The sequence below is a fragment of the Myotis brandtii genome, unplaced genomic scaffold, assembly GCF_000412655.1.
Source record: "Myotis brandtii unplaced genomic scaffold, ASM41265v1 scaffold1169, whole genome shotgun sequence".
Classification (NCBI taxonomy): domain Eukaryota; kingdom Metazoa; phylum Chordata; class Mammalia; order Chiroptera; family Vespertilionidae; genus Myotis; species Myotis brandtii.
In genome coordinates this window covers 128010-145409 of record NW_005354047.1, presented here as the reverse complement: position 1 = coordinate 145409, position 17400 = coordinate 128010, and the positions used below count along the sequence as shown (strand labels likewise).

The 17400-nt window shown below is 39.6% G+C and overlaps 1 protein-coding gene and 1 pseudogene across 1 annotated transcript in view; both read right to left on the bottom strand.

The window, feature by feature from the left end:
• The window catches only part of EIF5B (eukaryotic translation initiation factor 5B), a 53223-nt gene extending 36251 nt beyond the window's left edge, over positions 1-16972 (bottom strand). Inside the window, exons 1-7 of the mRNA XM_014529763.1 lie at positions 16927-16972; positions 11022-11169; positions 10838-10922; positions 9524-10202; positions 7738-7952; positions 6983-7133; positions 2341-2439 (exon numbers count right to left, since the gene is read on the bottom strand). Coding sequence (XP_014385249.1) covers positions 2341-2439; positions 6983-7133; positions 7738-7952; positions 9524-10202; positions 10838-10922; positions 11022-11169; positions 16927-16972 — 1423 coding nt within the window. The remainder of the gene's footprint in view (positions 1-2340; positions 2440-6982; positions 7134-7737; positions 7953-9523; positions 10203-10837; positions 10923-11021; positions 11170-16926) is intronic.
• Positions 4359-5468, bottom strand: LOC106724025 (annotated as a pseudogene).
• Positions 16973-17400: the final 428 nt, after the last annotated feature.

The following is a 17400-nucleotide window of genomic DNA, read 5'->3' as shown; positions in this document are numbered from 1 at the left end:
GGTGGGGGGGGAGGTTGGCCAAGCAGGGAACAGGCAATAGCTGACTTTGAACCTCCCAGGAGGTCCCAGAGCCAGTGCACTCAGTGGTCAGATTAAGACCACACCAGATTACAACCCTACCACATCCATGAGCGACACATCCAAGGGATGCATTTGGTGAGCACCAAAGCCACAATGAAACAAGTCCTGCTCCATAGGGGGTGTCTCCTGCACACTAGCTCTTCAGCTGTAGTCACAGCTGGTCCTCACAGCTGATTAGCCTAGAGGTCAATCCCTTCCAGTGATGCCAACAGCAATCAAGGCTCAACTACAACAGAACAGTGCAAAGAGCCCACACAGGGATGCACCTAGAGTGTTGAGCTCAGGTGACTGGGGAGGCTGAGCCACTGGGCAATATAGGACACCTACTACACAAGGAGACTCTACCAATTCCAGGAAACAAAGCAGCTCTACCTAATACATAGAAACAAATACAGGGAAGCAGCCAAAATGTGGAGACAAAGAAACATGTTGCAAATAAAAGAAGAGAATATCTACAGAAAAAGAACTAAATGAAATGGAAGCAAGCTAACTACCAGATACAGAATTCAAAACAATAGTTATAAGGGCTGAAACCGGTTTGGCTCAGTGGCTAGAGCGTCGGCCTGCGGACTGAAGGGTCCCAGGTTCGATTCCGGTCAAGGGCATGTACCTGGGTTGCGGGCACATCCCCAGTGGGGGATGTGCAGGAGGCAGCTGATCGATGTTTCTCTCTCATCGATGTTTCTAACTCTATCTCTCTCCCTTCCTCTCTGTAAAAAATCAATAAAATATATTAAAAAACAACAACAATAGTTATAAGGATGCTCAAGGAACCTAGTGAGAACTTCAAGGAACTTAGTGAGAACATCAGCAACATAAAAAAGGACCATTCAGAAATGAAGAATACACTAGCTGAAATGAAGAATAATTTACAGGGAGTCAACAATAGAGTAGAGGACGTTGAGAATCAAGTCAGCAATTTGGAATATGAGGAAGCAAAAAAAAACCCCAATCAGAAGAGCAGAAAGAAAAAAGAATCCAATATGAAGATAGTGTAAAGAGCCTCTGGGACAACTTCAAGCATACCAACATTCACATCATGGGGGTACCCGAAGGAGAAGAGAGGGAGCAAAAAATTGAAAACCTATTAAAAAAAAAATGACAGAAAACTTCCCTTATCTGGTGAAATAGACACACAAATCAAGGAAGCACAAAGAGTTCCAAACAAGATGAACCCAGAGAGGCCCACACCAAGGCACATCATAATTAAAATGCCAAAGGTTAAAGACCAAGAGAGAATCTTAAAAGAAGCAAGAGAAAAGCAGTTAGTTACCTATGAGGGAGCACCCACAGGGCTGTCAGCTAATTTTTTTAAAAAAATATATTCTATTGATTTTTTACAGAGAGGAAGGGAGAGGGATAAAGAGTTAGAAACATCGATGAGAGAGATACATAGATCAGCTGCCTCCTGCACACTCCCCACTGTGGGGGTTGTGCCCACAACCAAGGTACATGTCCTTGACCGGAATAGAACCTGGGACCCTTCAGTCTGCAGGCCAATGCTCTATCCACTGAGCCAAACCGGTTAGGGCTGTCAGCTGATTTCTCAAGAAACTTTGCAGGCCAGAAGGGAGTAGCAAGAAATAGTCAAAGTGACAACAGCAAGGATCTACAAACAAGATTATTCTACCCAGCAAAGCTATCATTTAGAATTGAAGGTCAGATAAAGAGCTTCACAGACAAGAAAAAACTAAAGGAGTTCATCATCACCAAACCAGCATTACATGAAATGTTAAAGGGTCTTCTTAAAGAAGAAAAAGGAAAAAAAAGATAAAAAATATGAATAAAATGGCAATAAATACTCAGAGGCACGGAAACATGGAACAGACTAAGAATCTCAGAGGGAAGGGCGGAGGAAAGAGATTAACCAAAGAACTTATATGCATGTATGCATTACCTATGGACATAGACAATAGGGTGGTGAAGGCCTGGGATGGGGCAGGAACCAGTGGAGAGGGACAAAGGGGAGAAAGAAGGTGGGGACATCTGTAATACTCTCTCAACAATAAAGATTAAAAAATAAAATTAAATTAAAAAATAGTTATTTATAGGGTAGGATCCAGATTTTTAAAACACAAGTACTTTTTCATCACCCTATTATTTCAACCAGTTGAGAATAACAAAAATCAGAAAAGTGTGAAAAAAATCAGTTTTAATATGCCATTCTGACTTGTTGATTTCTTTTTTAAAGCCATTCTGTTTTAAAGTGTGGGAAAAAGCAAAAAAAAGTTTCTAAATCAGACTATTTTGTATACAAACCTTCTTTATTTTCTAGCTGCTGTGGAGTTTTTTTCTTCTTTTTATCTTCATAAATTGGCCTTTTCTTTGGCAAAGAGTCTTTTGATGGCACTTCAACACCTGAGGGATAATGGAAAATTTCAGGTTTATGCTAACCTGTATGTCACCTTAAGAGATAGTACTTAAACACATAACATTCTATTCACCTCAAAGATACATACCTTAAAATATAAAAAATAACATTCATGGAAAAACCTTTTTTATATAAGGCATTCTAAATTTTACCCATACAATAAAATTCCATTATGTTGGTGTACAGTTCTAAGACTTTTGACAAATACCTAAAATTATGCAACCACCATCACGATGATGCAAAAAAAATTCCATCACTCTGTGGATATTATGTAGTCAAACTCTGCTCACATCCTTAGCCCCTGGCAGCACTGACCTGTTCTACATCCTCAAAGATTTGCATTTTCCAAATGTCACAGAAATGTACCTTACAGTCTGGCTGCTGTCATCTTAAGGGATGAGTCATCCTCTTTGTTGTATGTACCAGTATTTCATTTCTTTTTACTGCTGAGTAGCATTCCACTGTATTGATGGAACACAGTTCCTTTCTTTATTTAGTAGGCAATTGAAGGACATTTGAGTTATTTTTTAGTTTTTGACATTTATAAATAAAGCTGATATGAGTATTTGTACGTAGAGGTTTTTGTGTGAACATTTCTCTGGGGTAAAGATTTTGGAGTGGAAATTATGGCACATTAGGTAAATATGTATTTAATTTTCTAAGCAAATGACCACTGTTTTCCAAAGTGTCTTTACAAGTTTGCATTCCCAGCAGTAATGTATGAGAGTATCAACTGTTCAATATCCTCACCAGCATTTGGTTAAAACAGATGTTTTCTTTTTAATTTATGTATTCTAATAAATGTGTAGTGATATCTCATTGTAGTCTTAATTTGAGACCATATTCACATAACTTTTATTATAGTTAATATTGTTATATTTTTCATTTTAGTTCTTGTTAATCTCTTACTGTGCCTAATTTATAAATTAAACTTTATCAGAGATATGTATATGTAGGAGAAAACATAAGTATGTTTTGTTACTCCATGGTTTTAGGCATCCACTGAGGATCTTGGAATGTATCCTCCACATTTGAAGGGAGACTACAGTAGATATAGGACTATCCAGGTTATGTACTTCTTTGTGAGTTTTGATAGTTTATATCTAGTAAGGAATGGCCCTATTTTATCTGAGCTTTTGAATTTATGAGTATAGAATTGCTCATTCTATTCCCTTATCATCATTTTAATACTTATAGGATCTGTAAGGATGATGCCTCTCCCGACCCTTTCACTCCTGATATCAATAATTTGTCTTAGCTTTTTCTTAGTCAGTCTAGAAGTTTATCAATTTTATTGATTTTTTTTTTTTTCAAGAACTGGTTTTTGGCTTCATTCTTTTTTTTTAGAAACTAGAACTTCATTATAAGTACTTATTATAAATGGATTTTGTATATTCTTTGAAACTTTTAAAACCATATGTAACCTAAGATTATTTTAATGTATTTCATTTTTTATTATTCAATCTATAAAATACCAAGAACTTATATATATATATCTCAGAGGAAAAAAATGTAAATTGAGAAAACTAATGAATATAAAAATACCCCACCCCAAACTAAAACAAACCCAATTAAGAAATAGATTCTATATAAGCATAACCAATGGACATAAGACACTGGGGGGAAGGGGAGGCCAGGGGATTGTCAAGGGCGGGGGAAAAAAAGGAGAAATATGTAATACTCTTTGTAATAATTTAAGCAATAAAAAAAAAAAATAGATTCTACAAAGCCTATTAATCCTCCAATTTAAAATAAATGACTTCCCAAGGGAAAAATATTTCCATAATCATAGCAGTTTGATGAATAAAAGCAAAGCTGCTCTCATTAAGGGAAATTACATTATATGTAAGAAAAATGTATTGATGTTTCTAGGAAATGAAGAAAAGTAATTTCCATGTTGGATTTATCAAGCATACTAAATACTTTAAGGATTTGAAGGAGAGAAAGGGAGAGAGAGAATGAGAGAAACATCAATTTGTTGTTTCACTTATTTGTGCATTCATTGGTTGCTTCTTATATGTGCCCTGACCAGGGATTGAAGCTGAAAGCTTGGCTTATTGGGACCACACTCCAACCAACTGAGCTATCCGGCCAAAGCCTAAATACTTTTTGTTCACTTGGCCTTTGTTAGAAGTGAAAGTACCTATTTCCATGAGAAAAGTGCTATGAACATGAACATCATAAAACCAAGCTCCTCAATGATTTTTCAGTTTAACCTCAGGAGAATCAACTCAAGAGCTTCAAAGTCCAAGGATAGATTGGTCCCAAAGCATTTCCTCCTCCATCCTTTCTGTGCCTTGTTCCTTTTTCTCTTTTCTACGCTTACAATCCTCTTTCTTAGAGGCTACATCTCGTCTTTTTCTCTCCCTTTGATTCTTAAACTTTTCTGTACTGATCCTGACTGTTTCTACCTCTGTGTTGCTTTTCTGGATGCTCTTGTGTTTGTCTAAATCTGTTTCCTCACAACCTTTTTTCCTCTTATGTTTGGGCTGCTGCTCCTCCGATTTTTCTTTGCCTCCTTCTGGGTGCCATTTTCTCTTCTCATGTATCCGTTCATGGCCGGCTTTATGGGCACTGGTACTGGTTTCTGAGAGGTGCCTGTAAACTCTAGATTCGACACTGTATGAGCTATAATTATACTCTTGATGACTAAGGTTTAGGGGTGCTGGTTTTTCTGAGAAACAGTCCCTGGTGAATTGACAGTATCTCATGCTGTCATGAGCTGGTAGTATGAGGTAATTGGTTTTCCACTATTTGTGAAACACTGCATGACCTTGGGTGGGTCTGGATGGTTTCAGTTGGGAGTCTTTGATCAAATATTCTGTACCTAGGTCTGAAATCAACCTCTTCTTTGTCCCTACAGGTTTCCAAAATAGTCCTCTCTCATCTGTCTGAAACAAGTCTTTGGTTCTAAGCCTCTGGCTTTCTTAACTTTGATATAACCTTCAAGTTCATCTTGAAAGGAGTCAGATGTCTTCTCTGAATGCTTCTTTAGGTTGACAACAAGAGATTTTCCTTATCAGACTGAGAACTTGGTGGAGAAATCTGATCATATTCACCCATTAATTGCCTTCAGTCTTCTAGCATAAACTTTCCCCAAAGAGTGAGACTGTGCAACAACTGGGGAGCTTCTTGTGAGGCAGGGGCGGGCGTCTATGACTACTGTCCCCCTCTCTGCCAACGCCACTGGCCGGGAGATAAGCCGAGGTGGAGGTGGCAGAGAGGCAGGGACAACCGCTGCCGCCACCACCGCCTCCGCTGCCGAGCAGGCGGGGTAGAATGAGGAGGCCTCATTGATTCTTTCTATTTTTTTTCTATTACATTACTTTGCTCTTCTTATTTTTGGTTGGTAGGATGGGAAACGTAAGACTACTGATGTGCAATCTTTCTTCTTTTACTAAAAGAAGCATTTTAATGCTATAAATTCCCCTCTAAGCACATTTTCAAAATTTTGTTGTGCTTTATCTTTTTTTAAGTTACTTTCTAATTCTCAATGAGACTTCTTGAACTCATGGATTAATAAGAAGTAGGTTGTTTAATTTTCAAATATTTCTGGATTTTTCTCAATATATTTCTATTATTCTTTTCTAGTGTAATTGTTGTGTGCGTGCATGTGTGTTTGGTTAATCCTTACCTGAGATATTTTTTCTATTGATTTTTAGAGAGGGAAAGGGAGGAAGCAAGAAAGTGGGGGGAGGGCGGAGAGACATCAATATGAGAGAGACACATTGATTGGCTGACACCTGCACTCACCCCAACCAGGGCATGAATCAAACCTGCAACCCAGGTTATGTTCCCTTGGATCAGGATTCAAACCCGTGAACCTTCAGTGTGTAGACCAATGCTCTAACCACTGTGCACACCAGCCAGACAGTTTAATTATGTTTTATTTTTTATTCTGTTTGCTTTAATTCTTTCAAATGTCTTAAAGCTTGTTTTATGGCTCTGGATCCTGATTTTTTTATTTTCTTAATCAATTATAAAAGGCATTTGGAGACAAATGGGGGAAAATTTTAAATGGACAGAAAATCAGATGCTATCAAGGAATTAACTTTGTTAGAAGTAAGATGTACTCTATTCACCTTAAAAAGTAAAATGTCCTTACTTGTTAGAGATACATACTAAAGTAAAATATAAGTAAAATAATATGGTATCTGAAATTTACTTTAAAATACCACAAGGGAAAAAAGTGGGTGGAGGACAAAACAAAAATGATATATATTGATAATTGTTTAAACTGAGTGATGGGTAAATGGGGACTCATTTAACTATATTCTCTATTTTCATTTATTTTGGGGGACAAAAAATATGTTTTTATACATACACTATCATTTACACATAAAATTTTAACATAGTATGTAAGTCATCTCCCTACATAAGGAAATTATATCACCTAACATTATTAGACTTTTTCACAGCATTTTCATAGGAATTGTTCTAGTACAATTCAATTTTCATTTTGACCATTATAAAGACACAACTACTTGAGAAGCATCTAGACTCTTCCCATTAATTAAAAATACTACTTACCCTGAGCTTGTAGAAGTTTAAGGGTAGCTTCAGCTCTGGCTCTGGCTTCTCTCTGAGATTTAGTTAAAAGTTTCCCTTCTTTTTTCAAGCGTTCTTTTCTTTCTTTTTCTTTTTGCTTTTTCCTTTCTCTTTTTTCTTGTTCTAATCTTTCCTATAAAAGAATATATATCAGACAAAAATTGTACTAGCTTAATCAATTATAAAATTTAAATGTAAAAAACCCAAGCTTCAAACAAAGCTTTTGCGATACATGCAAAGTATTATGTTAGGAGATTCCAAATGATAATATTTTAAATGTTATACATAATTTTTTTTGTTAATCCTCACCCAAGGATATTTTTTCCACTGATTTTTAGAGAGAGTGGAAGGGATGGGGACAGACAGAGAGAGAGAAACATCGATGTGAGAGAGAAACATAGATTGGTGGCCTCCTGCATGTTCCCAACCAAGGCCAGGGAACGAGCCTGCCAGCATGCATCCTTGACCAGGAATCGAACCAGTGACCCTTCAGTGTTTGGGCCGACACTCTACCACTGAGCAACACCAGCCAGGGCGCACATAATGATTATTCATGAGAATAGACTATGTCTTGGCAATGATACATAAGCAACACCTGTCTGTACCTTAGGAAATAAAGGTAGAATTTTCTGTACCATTTAAATCCAGACAACAGATTTAGAGGTTAGAGATATTTCATAGAGAAGAGATTTTAAGTTAAACACAATGTCAATGTCGGCAACTTTATGAAAACGTACCTCTTCTTTCCGCTTGGCTTCCAACTCCTCAAGCCGTTTGATGCGTTCTTCCTCTTCTCGCTTCTGTCTCTCTTCTTCTTCTTTCAGCTTAGCCAGAGCTTCCTGCATAGCTTTAACTGTGGCTTTGCTAGGTCCTTTTTTCTTCTCCTTCTCTTTGTCTTCCTTTTCTTTCTTTTTCTTCTTATCTTTTTTCTTTTTGTCTGCTTCATTGTCATCTATCAAAAAAGAATAGATAAACTGTTGTTTTTTTAAAGTTTCCTAAGGCAATGATGAGCAAACCCCAGAATTCTAGGACCATAATGGGCTGAAGCTGATGCCAGCAGCAGGCTAGAGCCTGTAGGCATCAAGGCATCCAGAAGAGCACAGGAGAACCTGAGCACCTAGATCAGCTTAGAATCCCCAAGTTAGCTTCCTTAGAAGCCTGCAACGCTGGTGTTGCTCTGAGTTGTCCTGAGAGATGCCAGAAGACAGCAGGATCTTGTCAGCAGGGACAAGATATAATGTATCTAATGTAGCTCTTAATCCACAGTGTCTGAATTCCTGCCTTAATTCTTAGCTAGTGTTGCTTCTATAAAATGGGAATAATATGAATGATGCCAATCTTAAAATATTAGAAGGGTAAAACACAAAAATATAGGTAATTATATTCTAAGAACTCTATAGAATTATGCTTAGAAAGCTAAAAATTATAAAGCTACTTTCATGGTGTTTCTCTTCAAATATGTCCAGATAATATTTCAAGTGGTTAAAAAAGTTATGTCAATTTTCCCCTTAAAAGTTTTACTAGTCTAAAGAAAAGCTATGTGAATCATTTGATCTGTTTTTATTCTGATTAAGAATGGGAAATTTAACTATTAGGCTTATTTTTTGTTAATTAGTTATGGTACTAAAAAGTGGCTATTGCTTAAAAGATGTTAACTAATTTCAGCATCTTTTACTTTTCTATTTCACAGGCTGAATTGGGTTTTTAAAAACAGCTAAGAGCCCTGGCCTGGGTAGCTCAGTTGGTTGAGCATCGTCCCATGCACCCAAAAGGTGACCAGTTCAATTCCCGGTTTGGGTTGTGGGCTCTATCCCCAGTAAGGGGCATGCAGGAGGTAGCCAGTCGATGTTTCTCCCTCTCTCAGTTTAATGTTTCCTCTCTCTTTCTCTCTTCCTCTCTCTTTAAAGTTAATAAAAACTTTGATAAGGAAATATAGCCGAAACCAGTTTGGCTCAGTGGATAGAGCGTCGGCCTGCGGACTGAAGGGTCCCAGGTTCGATTCCGGTCAAGGGCATGTACCTGGGTTGCGGGCACATCCCCAGTAGGAGATGTGCAGGAGGCAGCTGATCGATGTTTCTCTCTCATCGATGTTTCTAACTCTCTATCTCTCTCCCTTCCTCTCTGTGAAAAGTCAATAAAATATATTTAAAAAAAAAAAAGAAATATAAAACAGGAAAGAATTCAGTTATCACCTGACACCAAGTTATCGTCAGAGAAGAATAAATTTTCATTAGGCAATTTCCACTCTTTATCAACAACAAAAAATTGGTTATCACAGTGAAATTCTATAAAAATGTTAGTCTGTGTACAAACCGCTTGAAAGACATTTTGTATTACATATAAATCTTTAACAATAAACATCAATTCAGAAAGTACACAGATGTAGTTTTTTAAAGATTTTCTTACAATTAAGCATCTTTATAACCAAGGACAAATAAGAAAATGACTTTGGGGCATAATGATCAAACCTTAGATTAAATATGAACCCAAGCCTTTTGCCCTTTCTGCAATAATTTTACCAACCTTCAGTGGCTATGGGCACCTCTCCCTTCTCATCAGAGGCAGGGGCTGTTCCAGTATCAAGAGTCACCTTGGATTTTACACTTTCCTCTTCAGATTTCTTTTGAGGTTCTTTTTGTTTACTCTGATCCTTTTTACCAGTTTCTAACTCTTCTTTTTCTTTCAGCTTCCGCAGTTTTGCCTTTTCTTCATCTCGCTTTTTTCTCTCACGCTCTTTCTTTTCTGCCTTCTTTTGGGCCACTGTCTTAATTTTGAAGGAGTCTTCATCTTCATTCCCACTCTCTACAGTAGGACCTGGCTTATTTTTTTGATTTTTTTTCTGTCCTTTTCTAGACTGCAAAAATTCATCTGAATCATCACCACTTTCCCCTGAAGAATTTACTCTGGAACGCTCTTTAATTCTCTTACTGTTATCCTCATCCTCTTCTGACCCATCCGACTTCTTATTTGATTTTTGAGTTTTCCCTTTAGCTTTTTTAGAAAGTTTTTTTAAATCATCATCATCATCATCACTCCCAGAGTACATTTCCACTTTTGGTTTTGCTGTCTTTTTTGATTTTGAATCCTTATCTTCCAACAATTCATCACTATCATTCTCATCAAAATTTTGTTTTTTGCCTTTCTGTCCTTTCTTTTTTTTATCTTGTTTTGAGAAGGATTCTTCTTCATTATTTTCTGTTGGCTAAAAAATTTCCATTGTTAGAAATATTAACAGAGTTATATTTTGTTTTAAAATAAATAATTGAAACTCCTCAGAGTCACATACTTCATTAAAAACACATCAAAAAATTCTCAAAATATTTTCAAGTCTTTTTTTATAAGGATATAAACCTCAACTAAGTAACGAAAGCTAGCCTAGGCGTCAGGCACATCTCACACTACAGTGAATGTCAGAATTCAGGTGCTCTAAAGCCAGCACTAATCACAATCCACACTTACTAGCTTCTTCAAATGGCACACAAAGTTTAAGGGAGGTATTGAAATAAGAAGAAATACCTATCACTTTCCCACTGTTCTGAAGCCTCTCCAAATTCAAATGATGAAAAAGAAACAATATTTAAGAAATTGAAGGTGGAGATAGGAAATGGTCTATCTCCAAATATATCAATTTTATAAACAGGCAACATATCCCAAAATACCTTTAGATTCCAAGTAAAGCATCTTTCTATCTGTAAAAGGTTTTAAAAGACATTATTTCTTTCCTAAAACTTGCTTTTCCCCTGTTGGCATCAGAATTTATAGAAAATTTTATCTGTTTGCAAAAGCAGCTCCCTAAAAACAGGCACTAGGAAGCAAGGCTGGCTAACAACCATTCACCTTTGTTGCCGCGGTTTCTCTGTCAGCTTTGATGCCTTGAGCCTCCCAAGACAATTCTTCCAGTTCTTTCAGGATATCATCTTCACTAGAAAAGATGAAAATATATTTAAAGCAAGGAATCAGCTTAATAAGTGAATCTTGTACCGAAGCTAGTAAAAAGCAAATACATTTGAAATATACTTACTCAAAGTCTTGCCTTTTTTTTTCTTTTTTCTTCTTCCCCTTGGACTTTTGAGGCTCCTGCTCCTTAGCAGCACCAGCTCCTTCTATTTCTGCAGCCAAGGCATCAAGATCAATGTCATCCTTGGCACTTAAATGAAAACAAAGAAGATCTAAATGTTACTCGAGAACAAAATAATCTAGCACATTCACCTACAGGGAAACGTTTTAGAAAAATGTTTTTATTGATTTTAGAGAAAGAAGGGAGAGAGAGAGAGAGACATTGATGACAGAGAAAGATTCATCAGCTGCCTCCTGCCGGCAGCCACAGAGGGAGGCCCAGGCCACCTAGCTGGCAGCACTGAGGTGGGTGGGCGGGGCCTCCCTCTGCGGGGTGATCGATTTTGGGGACCAGTGATCGCCCAACAGAGGGAGGCCCAGGTCACCAGCCAGCGATGCTGTGGCGGGTGTGTGAGCAGGCCAGTGATCACCCTGCAGAGGGAGGCCTAGGTCAGCCAAGCTATCGTACCCCACGCCTGTTACCCGCAGAGGGAGGCGACCGGTGGCGGGGGGAAGAGGGGGGCGCCCGGGGGCGGGGGGGGGGGGGGCAGCACCACACAGATGGCAAGCAGTGGCAGTGGCAGCAGGGCTAGGCCCTGATCACCAGCCAGGCCTAGGGACCTTACCCAAGGAGTCCCGGATTACGAGAGCGCACAGGCCAGGCTGAACCCGCCCCCCCCTGCCCCCGCCCCTGTGCATGAATTTTGGGCACTGGGCCTCTAGTAAATAAGACAAAAAACACATGGTTATCGTAATAAATGAAGAAATAGTGTTTAACCAAAATCCAACACCCTTTCCTGATAAAAAGAGTCAACCAACTAGGAATAGAAACCAAACTTTCCTCAACCTAAAAAAGGGTCTCTAGGGAAAACACAGCTAACATTATACTTAATGGGGGAAAACAAAGTTTCCCCTAAGATCAGAAACAAGACAAAAATGTCCACTCTCCCCATTTCTATTCAACATTGTACTGCAAGATTTAGCCAGAACTTTAGGCAAAACAAAGAAAAAGCATTTAGAGTAGAAAAGGAGGAAACCATTTGAACTTGCCTAAGACCTGACCATGCACAGAGAAAATCCTAAGGATAAAAAGATTATTACAGCTAATACGTGAATTCATTAAGATTGCAGGATAGGTCACTGTACAAAAAATCAACTGTATTTAAACTATGCACTAGCAATGAACAATCTGAAAATGAAATTAAGAAAAGAATTCCATTTACAATAGCATAAAAAAAGAAATGCTCAGGAATAGTTTTTGAAAAGAGTTGCAAATGTACTCTGAAAACTACAAAATATTATTGAAAAACACCAAAGACCTAAATAAGTGGAAAGACATCCCATGTTTACAGATCAGAAGGCAAAATATTAGCAATACTCCCAAAATTGATCTATAGCAACAATTTTCAAACAATGTGCTGCAAGAATTTTTGAAACATGCAATATCTGACTATTTAGTCAGGGCACTGACCTCTTTTCCCTAAGACTGTCAAATAAAAAAATGTTAACAGCCAACACAATAGCTGTCCATTGTAAATGAATCAAAATTACATCTTTTTTTGTCAGATCAGCAAAAAACATATTTTTGGAGTGCTATAGAATTTTAGTAATTAGTTTATATATGCCATGAGATGAAAAAAAAGTTCAAAATCGCTGATCTACAGGTGAAATGCAATCCTAATCCAAATTCTAGCTACTCCCTCCTCCCCTTTTTTGCAGAAATTTACAAGCTGATCCTAATATCTCTATGGAAATGCAAGAAACCCAGACTAGCCAACACAATCTCAAAAAGAACAAGGTTAGAGAAACCATACTTCCCAATTTCAAAACTTAATACAAAGCTATAGTAATCAAGACAGAGAAGTACTGCTTTAAGGATAGACATATAGATCAATGGGACAGAATTGAGAATCTATAAATAAGCACCTACACACATGGTGAACTGATTTCAACAAAGAATTAAAGTCTTTTTAACAAATGGTGTCAGGACAACTGGATATCTACATGCAACGAATAAAGCTGGACCCCCCATGTTACATGATATACAAAAGTTAACTTAAAATGGCTCAAAGTTTAACACTATAAAACTACTAGAAGAAAACCTAGTAAATCTTCACGACCTTGGATCTAGTGATGGTTTCTTAGATCTGACACCAAAAACATAAACAACCAAAGAAAACATAGATGAATCAGACTTCATCAAAACTAGAACCTTTTTGCTACAAAGGATATCACCAAGAAAGTGGAACAATAACCTCCAATGGGAGAAAAGAAAGGCAACTCACAGAATGATAGAAAATACTTGCAAACCATACCTGGATAAAGGGTTGGTATGTAGAATATATAAAGAATTCTTATTCCTAAAAAATTTTAAAATGGGCAAAGGCTTTGAATAGACAGTTCTCCAAACAAGATATGCAAATATCCAATAAGTACAACATTTAACATTTTAAACCATCATGGAATGACAAACCAAAATCATAGTATGACACCACTTCACACCCACGGGAATGGCTACTACACAGTAATCAAAAAGTCAGTTGATAAGTGTTAATGAGGATGTAGAGAAATTATAACTCTAATACATTGTTGGTTGAAATGTAACATGGTATTTCTTAGATCTTTATTCCTTTTCCTTCCTCCCACATTCTCAAAATAGTTACAGCATGGTTTTGGTTCTACATTAAGTGTTTCATTATGTAAATGTTGTAGTTACTGCTGGGGCAAGTAGTACACTGTGATTATTTCAATACTGTTTAATACGGGTTTCAAAATACCTTTTGCACTAAACGTTCTCAACAATACATATTTGTTACAACGCATAAAATAGAAAGAAAGGGGAAAAAAAGCAGTCATTTGTGTGTCACTAATTAAAACATTTGAATGCTGCTATATCTTTAATTTTCTCCATGCTCTCCCCCTTTACTATTCACATATTAGGACAAACTAATAATCTAATCACAACATAGTCCTCATCCTTTATACAGCTACTCCTAATAAGAGTACAATAAATTGGTGACACACAAGACAAACAACCATCCTGGAAAAGTTTTCCTATTTACCAGAAAAAAAAAAGAAAAACTATTACATTAACAGCAATGAAAACTGTAAGATACCTAGAAATAAGCAAAGAAATAAATATTCTAAAGACTCAAGAAAATTATAAAATATATATAAAGCCCTAATATGCAAAAAGACCGAATGGTGGAACAGCCAAACAACTGGTCACTATGACGTGTGATGACCACCAGGGGGCGTGTGCAGAACATGGCGGGCGTCGGGCGCAGCGGGATGGTAGAGCAGGTGGGGGGGGGGGGCACCAGACCAAGGTGGGGCGCCAGTCGCTTTCATTGGGGGGAGCCTTTGGTGGTTACTGAAAATTCTTTGCTCCCATGCACCACGGTCCCGCCTGGCACTCGCACCTGCTGCCAGCACCTCAGGGCTTCTCCACCTCCCCCTGCTTCTGAGGGGCGATTGGGGCAGCAGCCACCACTCGCACCCAGTGATAGCGCCGAACAATCAGGGCCAGTGCCAGCAGACAGGGGACCAAGAGCTGCGGTGGGAGGGGCCAGGCCGGGGCGTGGAGGATCAGCCGAGACCCGCTCCTGTGCCCACTACAGCCTCGTGGCCCACAGTTCCTTTCAAGGTGCACGAATTTGCGCACTGGCCCCTGGTAATAAAATATTACTTCAACCATGTCCAGCATGGCCAGTGGTGAACCTGAGGAGGGGCAGTGAAGGATTAAAGAAAACAGACAAGAGAATACAGTTGGGGCCAGGTGTGCCTGGATGAGGAAACAGTGACACAACCTGTAAGCCCAAGCTTTATTTTATAGTCAGATCACACAAAGCAAAACCAGGGCAAGATGTTTACGATGTTCTGGCAAGTTTCAAATCTGCTTCTTTCCTGTTGTTGCCATTCTCTGAACTCTATAAAACTTGGATTAGGCAGCACTTGCTGCACCTCCTGCAGCCCACATCCCTTAGCTACCTAGGACTGCAGGGTCAGACTATAAGGTCAAGCTTACAACCATAGCCTTTTGGCTATAATTGTGCTGGGAGGGCTTTGCCCTCCAAGTTGGGACTTGTATGTGGCTTTGACACAAGTCAGTCTGAAGCTTGATCCTGTCTGAACGCTGTAGCTGCTCTCCACAATTACTGACATACAATTACATTAACCAAATACAGAAGCATGTCATATTATTATTTGTTGATCACTGTATATGGCACTTTAATAGAAACTCAATACATTTCTTGAATGGGATGATTCAATAACATAAAGGTGTCAAATGTACCAAATAATCAACTCCCAATTAAAATCAACCATCACAGCCCTAACCTCTTTGGCTCAGTGGATAGAGCGTTGGCCTGCGGACTGAAGGGTCCCAGGTTCGATTCCAGCCAAGGGCATGTACCTTGGTTACGGGCATATCCCCAGTAGGGGGTGTGCAGGAGGCAGCTGATCGATGTTTCTTTCTCATCGATGTTTCTAGCTCTCTATCTCTCAAAATCAATAAAATATATTTAAAAAAAATCAACCATCACAGATTTTTAATAGACCTCAATAAATTCACCTATTATATTAAAATACATATGTATATACACTGAGTGGCCAGATTATTATGACCACCTGACATTTGTAGGCAAATTAGCTATAATTTCACGCTGAAGTTGCCAGAGGGCCAGATTATTATAAACGTCTGAATAGCACAACATACCTAAGTATCGTTGCTGATCAAGTTCATCCTATCATGTTGATGGTGTATCCCAATGGAGATGGCTTCTTCCAACAAGACAATGCGCCATGCCACGGTGCTCGTATTGTGCAGGAGTGCTTTCAAGAACATGAGGGAGACTTTACCTTGCTAAGGTGGCCCCCACAATCACCAGATCTCAATCCAATTGAGCATTTGTGGGACGAAGTTAAAAGAGCCATCAGGCAGCTGGTGGCTCACAACCATCAAATCTCACAGTACTGGACAGTGCTATTCATCAGGCATGGTGTCAGACTCCTCACATCACCTTTCAACATCTCGTGGAGTCAATGCCAAGAAGAATCACTGCAGCATTGAAGGCAAAAGGTGGCCCCATGAAGTACTGATGGGGTGGTCATAATAATCTGGCCGGTCATAATAATCTGGCGCTCGCGCGCACGTGTGTGTGTGTGTGTGTGTGTGTATACTAGAGACCTGATGAACAAAATTAGTGCATGGGTAGGGTCCCTAGGCCTGGCCAGTGATCCAGGCTGATATACGGGGCGACCAGGGAAGCCCCCACCTTGGCCGGCCTGGCGCCACCCGTCCGCCTGCCCTGCCCCGTTGCCTCCCTCTGCAGGGTGATCTGTGGGGCGATTGGGGGCCCCCGCTGGCACCCACCTTGGCTGTCCTGGGGCCTGCGGGCTGGGGGCAGCTCCTGTGTTGAGCATCTGCCCCCTGGTGGTCAGTGCGCATCATAGTGACCAGTCATTCCGCTATTCGGTCGATTTACATATTAGGCTTTTATTATATAGGTTACCATAAATAGGTAAAACATTAAGAGCATTATATTAACACTAGAGGCCCAGTGCACGAATTTGTGCAAGGGTAGGGTCCCTGGGGGTAGCCTGCAGAGATTGGGCCCCAGCTCGCGCCTCCAGCCCTGCAGTCCCGCCTGGCACCCGGCTTTGGCCTGGTGCCGCCCCCTCACCTGCTCCACCATCCCACCTGCGGGGCAATGGATCAAGGCCGGGCCCCTGCCCCTTGCCTCTGCCATTGGTAGCTGTCTGCAGGGCGATCAGCAGGTGATCAGGCCCCTGCTCACACCCGCCGAGGCCTGGCGCCACTCGCTCACCTGCTCCACCATCCAGCCGCGGTCCATCGGGGCCAGCAGCACTTCCACGGCAGTCCGCTGCCAGCATCGCATCGCCGATGCCCACCATGTTCCACGCTGCCCCCTGGTGGTCAGCGCACATCATAGTGAGCGGTCTAATTCCCAGTCTCCCGGCGAACTCTCGGTCAAATGACCACCCGAGGGGACAATTTGCATATTAGGCTTTTATTATATAGGGTAGGATGCCCTCAGGTACCTTAAGTTGTCCTTGAGTGATTATCAAGCACTCTAAGCACCTGTTGGCCAAACAGTAACGATGGTCAAACAGCTTGGAATATGTCTCACAAATGCCTAAATCCAGTTTAGGAATCCCTAAATCAGCAATTCTCAAAGTAGGTCCCAAAACCTGTTCAGGGGGTCTAAATTAATTCAAGGATCAAAATTATCTTCAAAATAATACTAAGATACTATGAGCCTTTTTTAATTCTCATTTTCTCCCAACTATACAATGGAGTTTTCCAGAGGCCACATGATGTA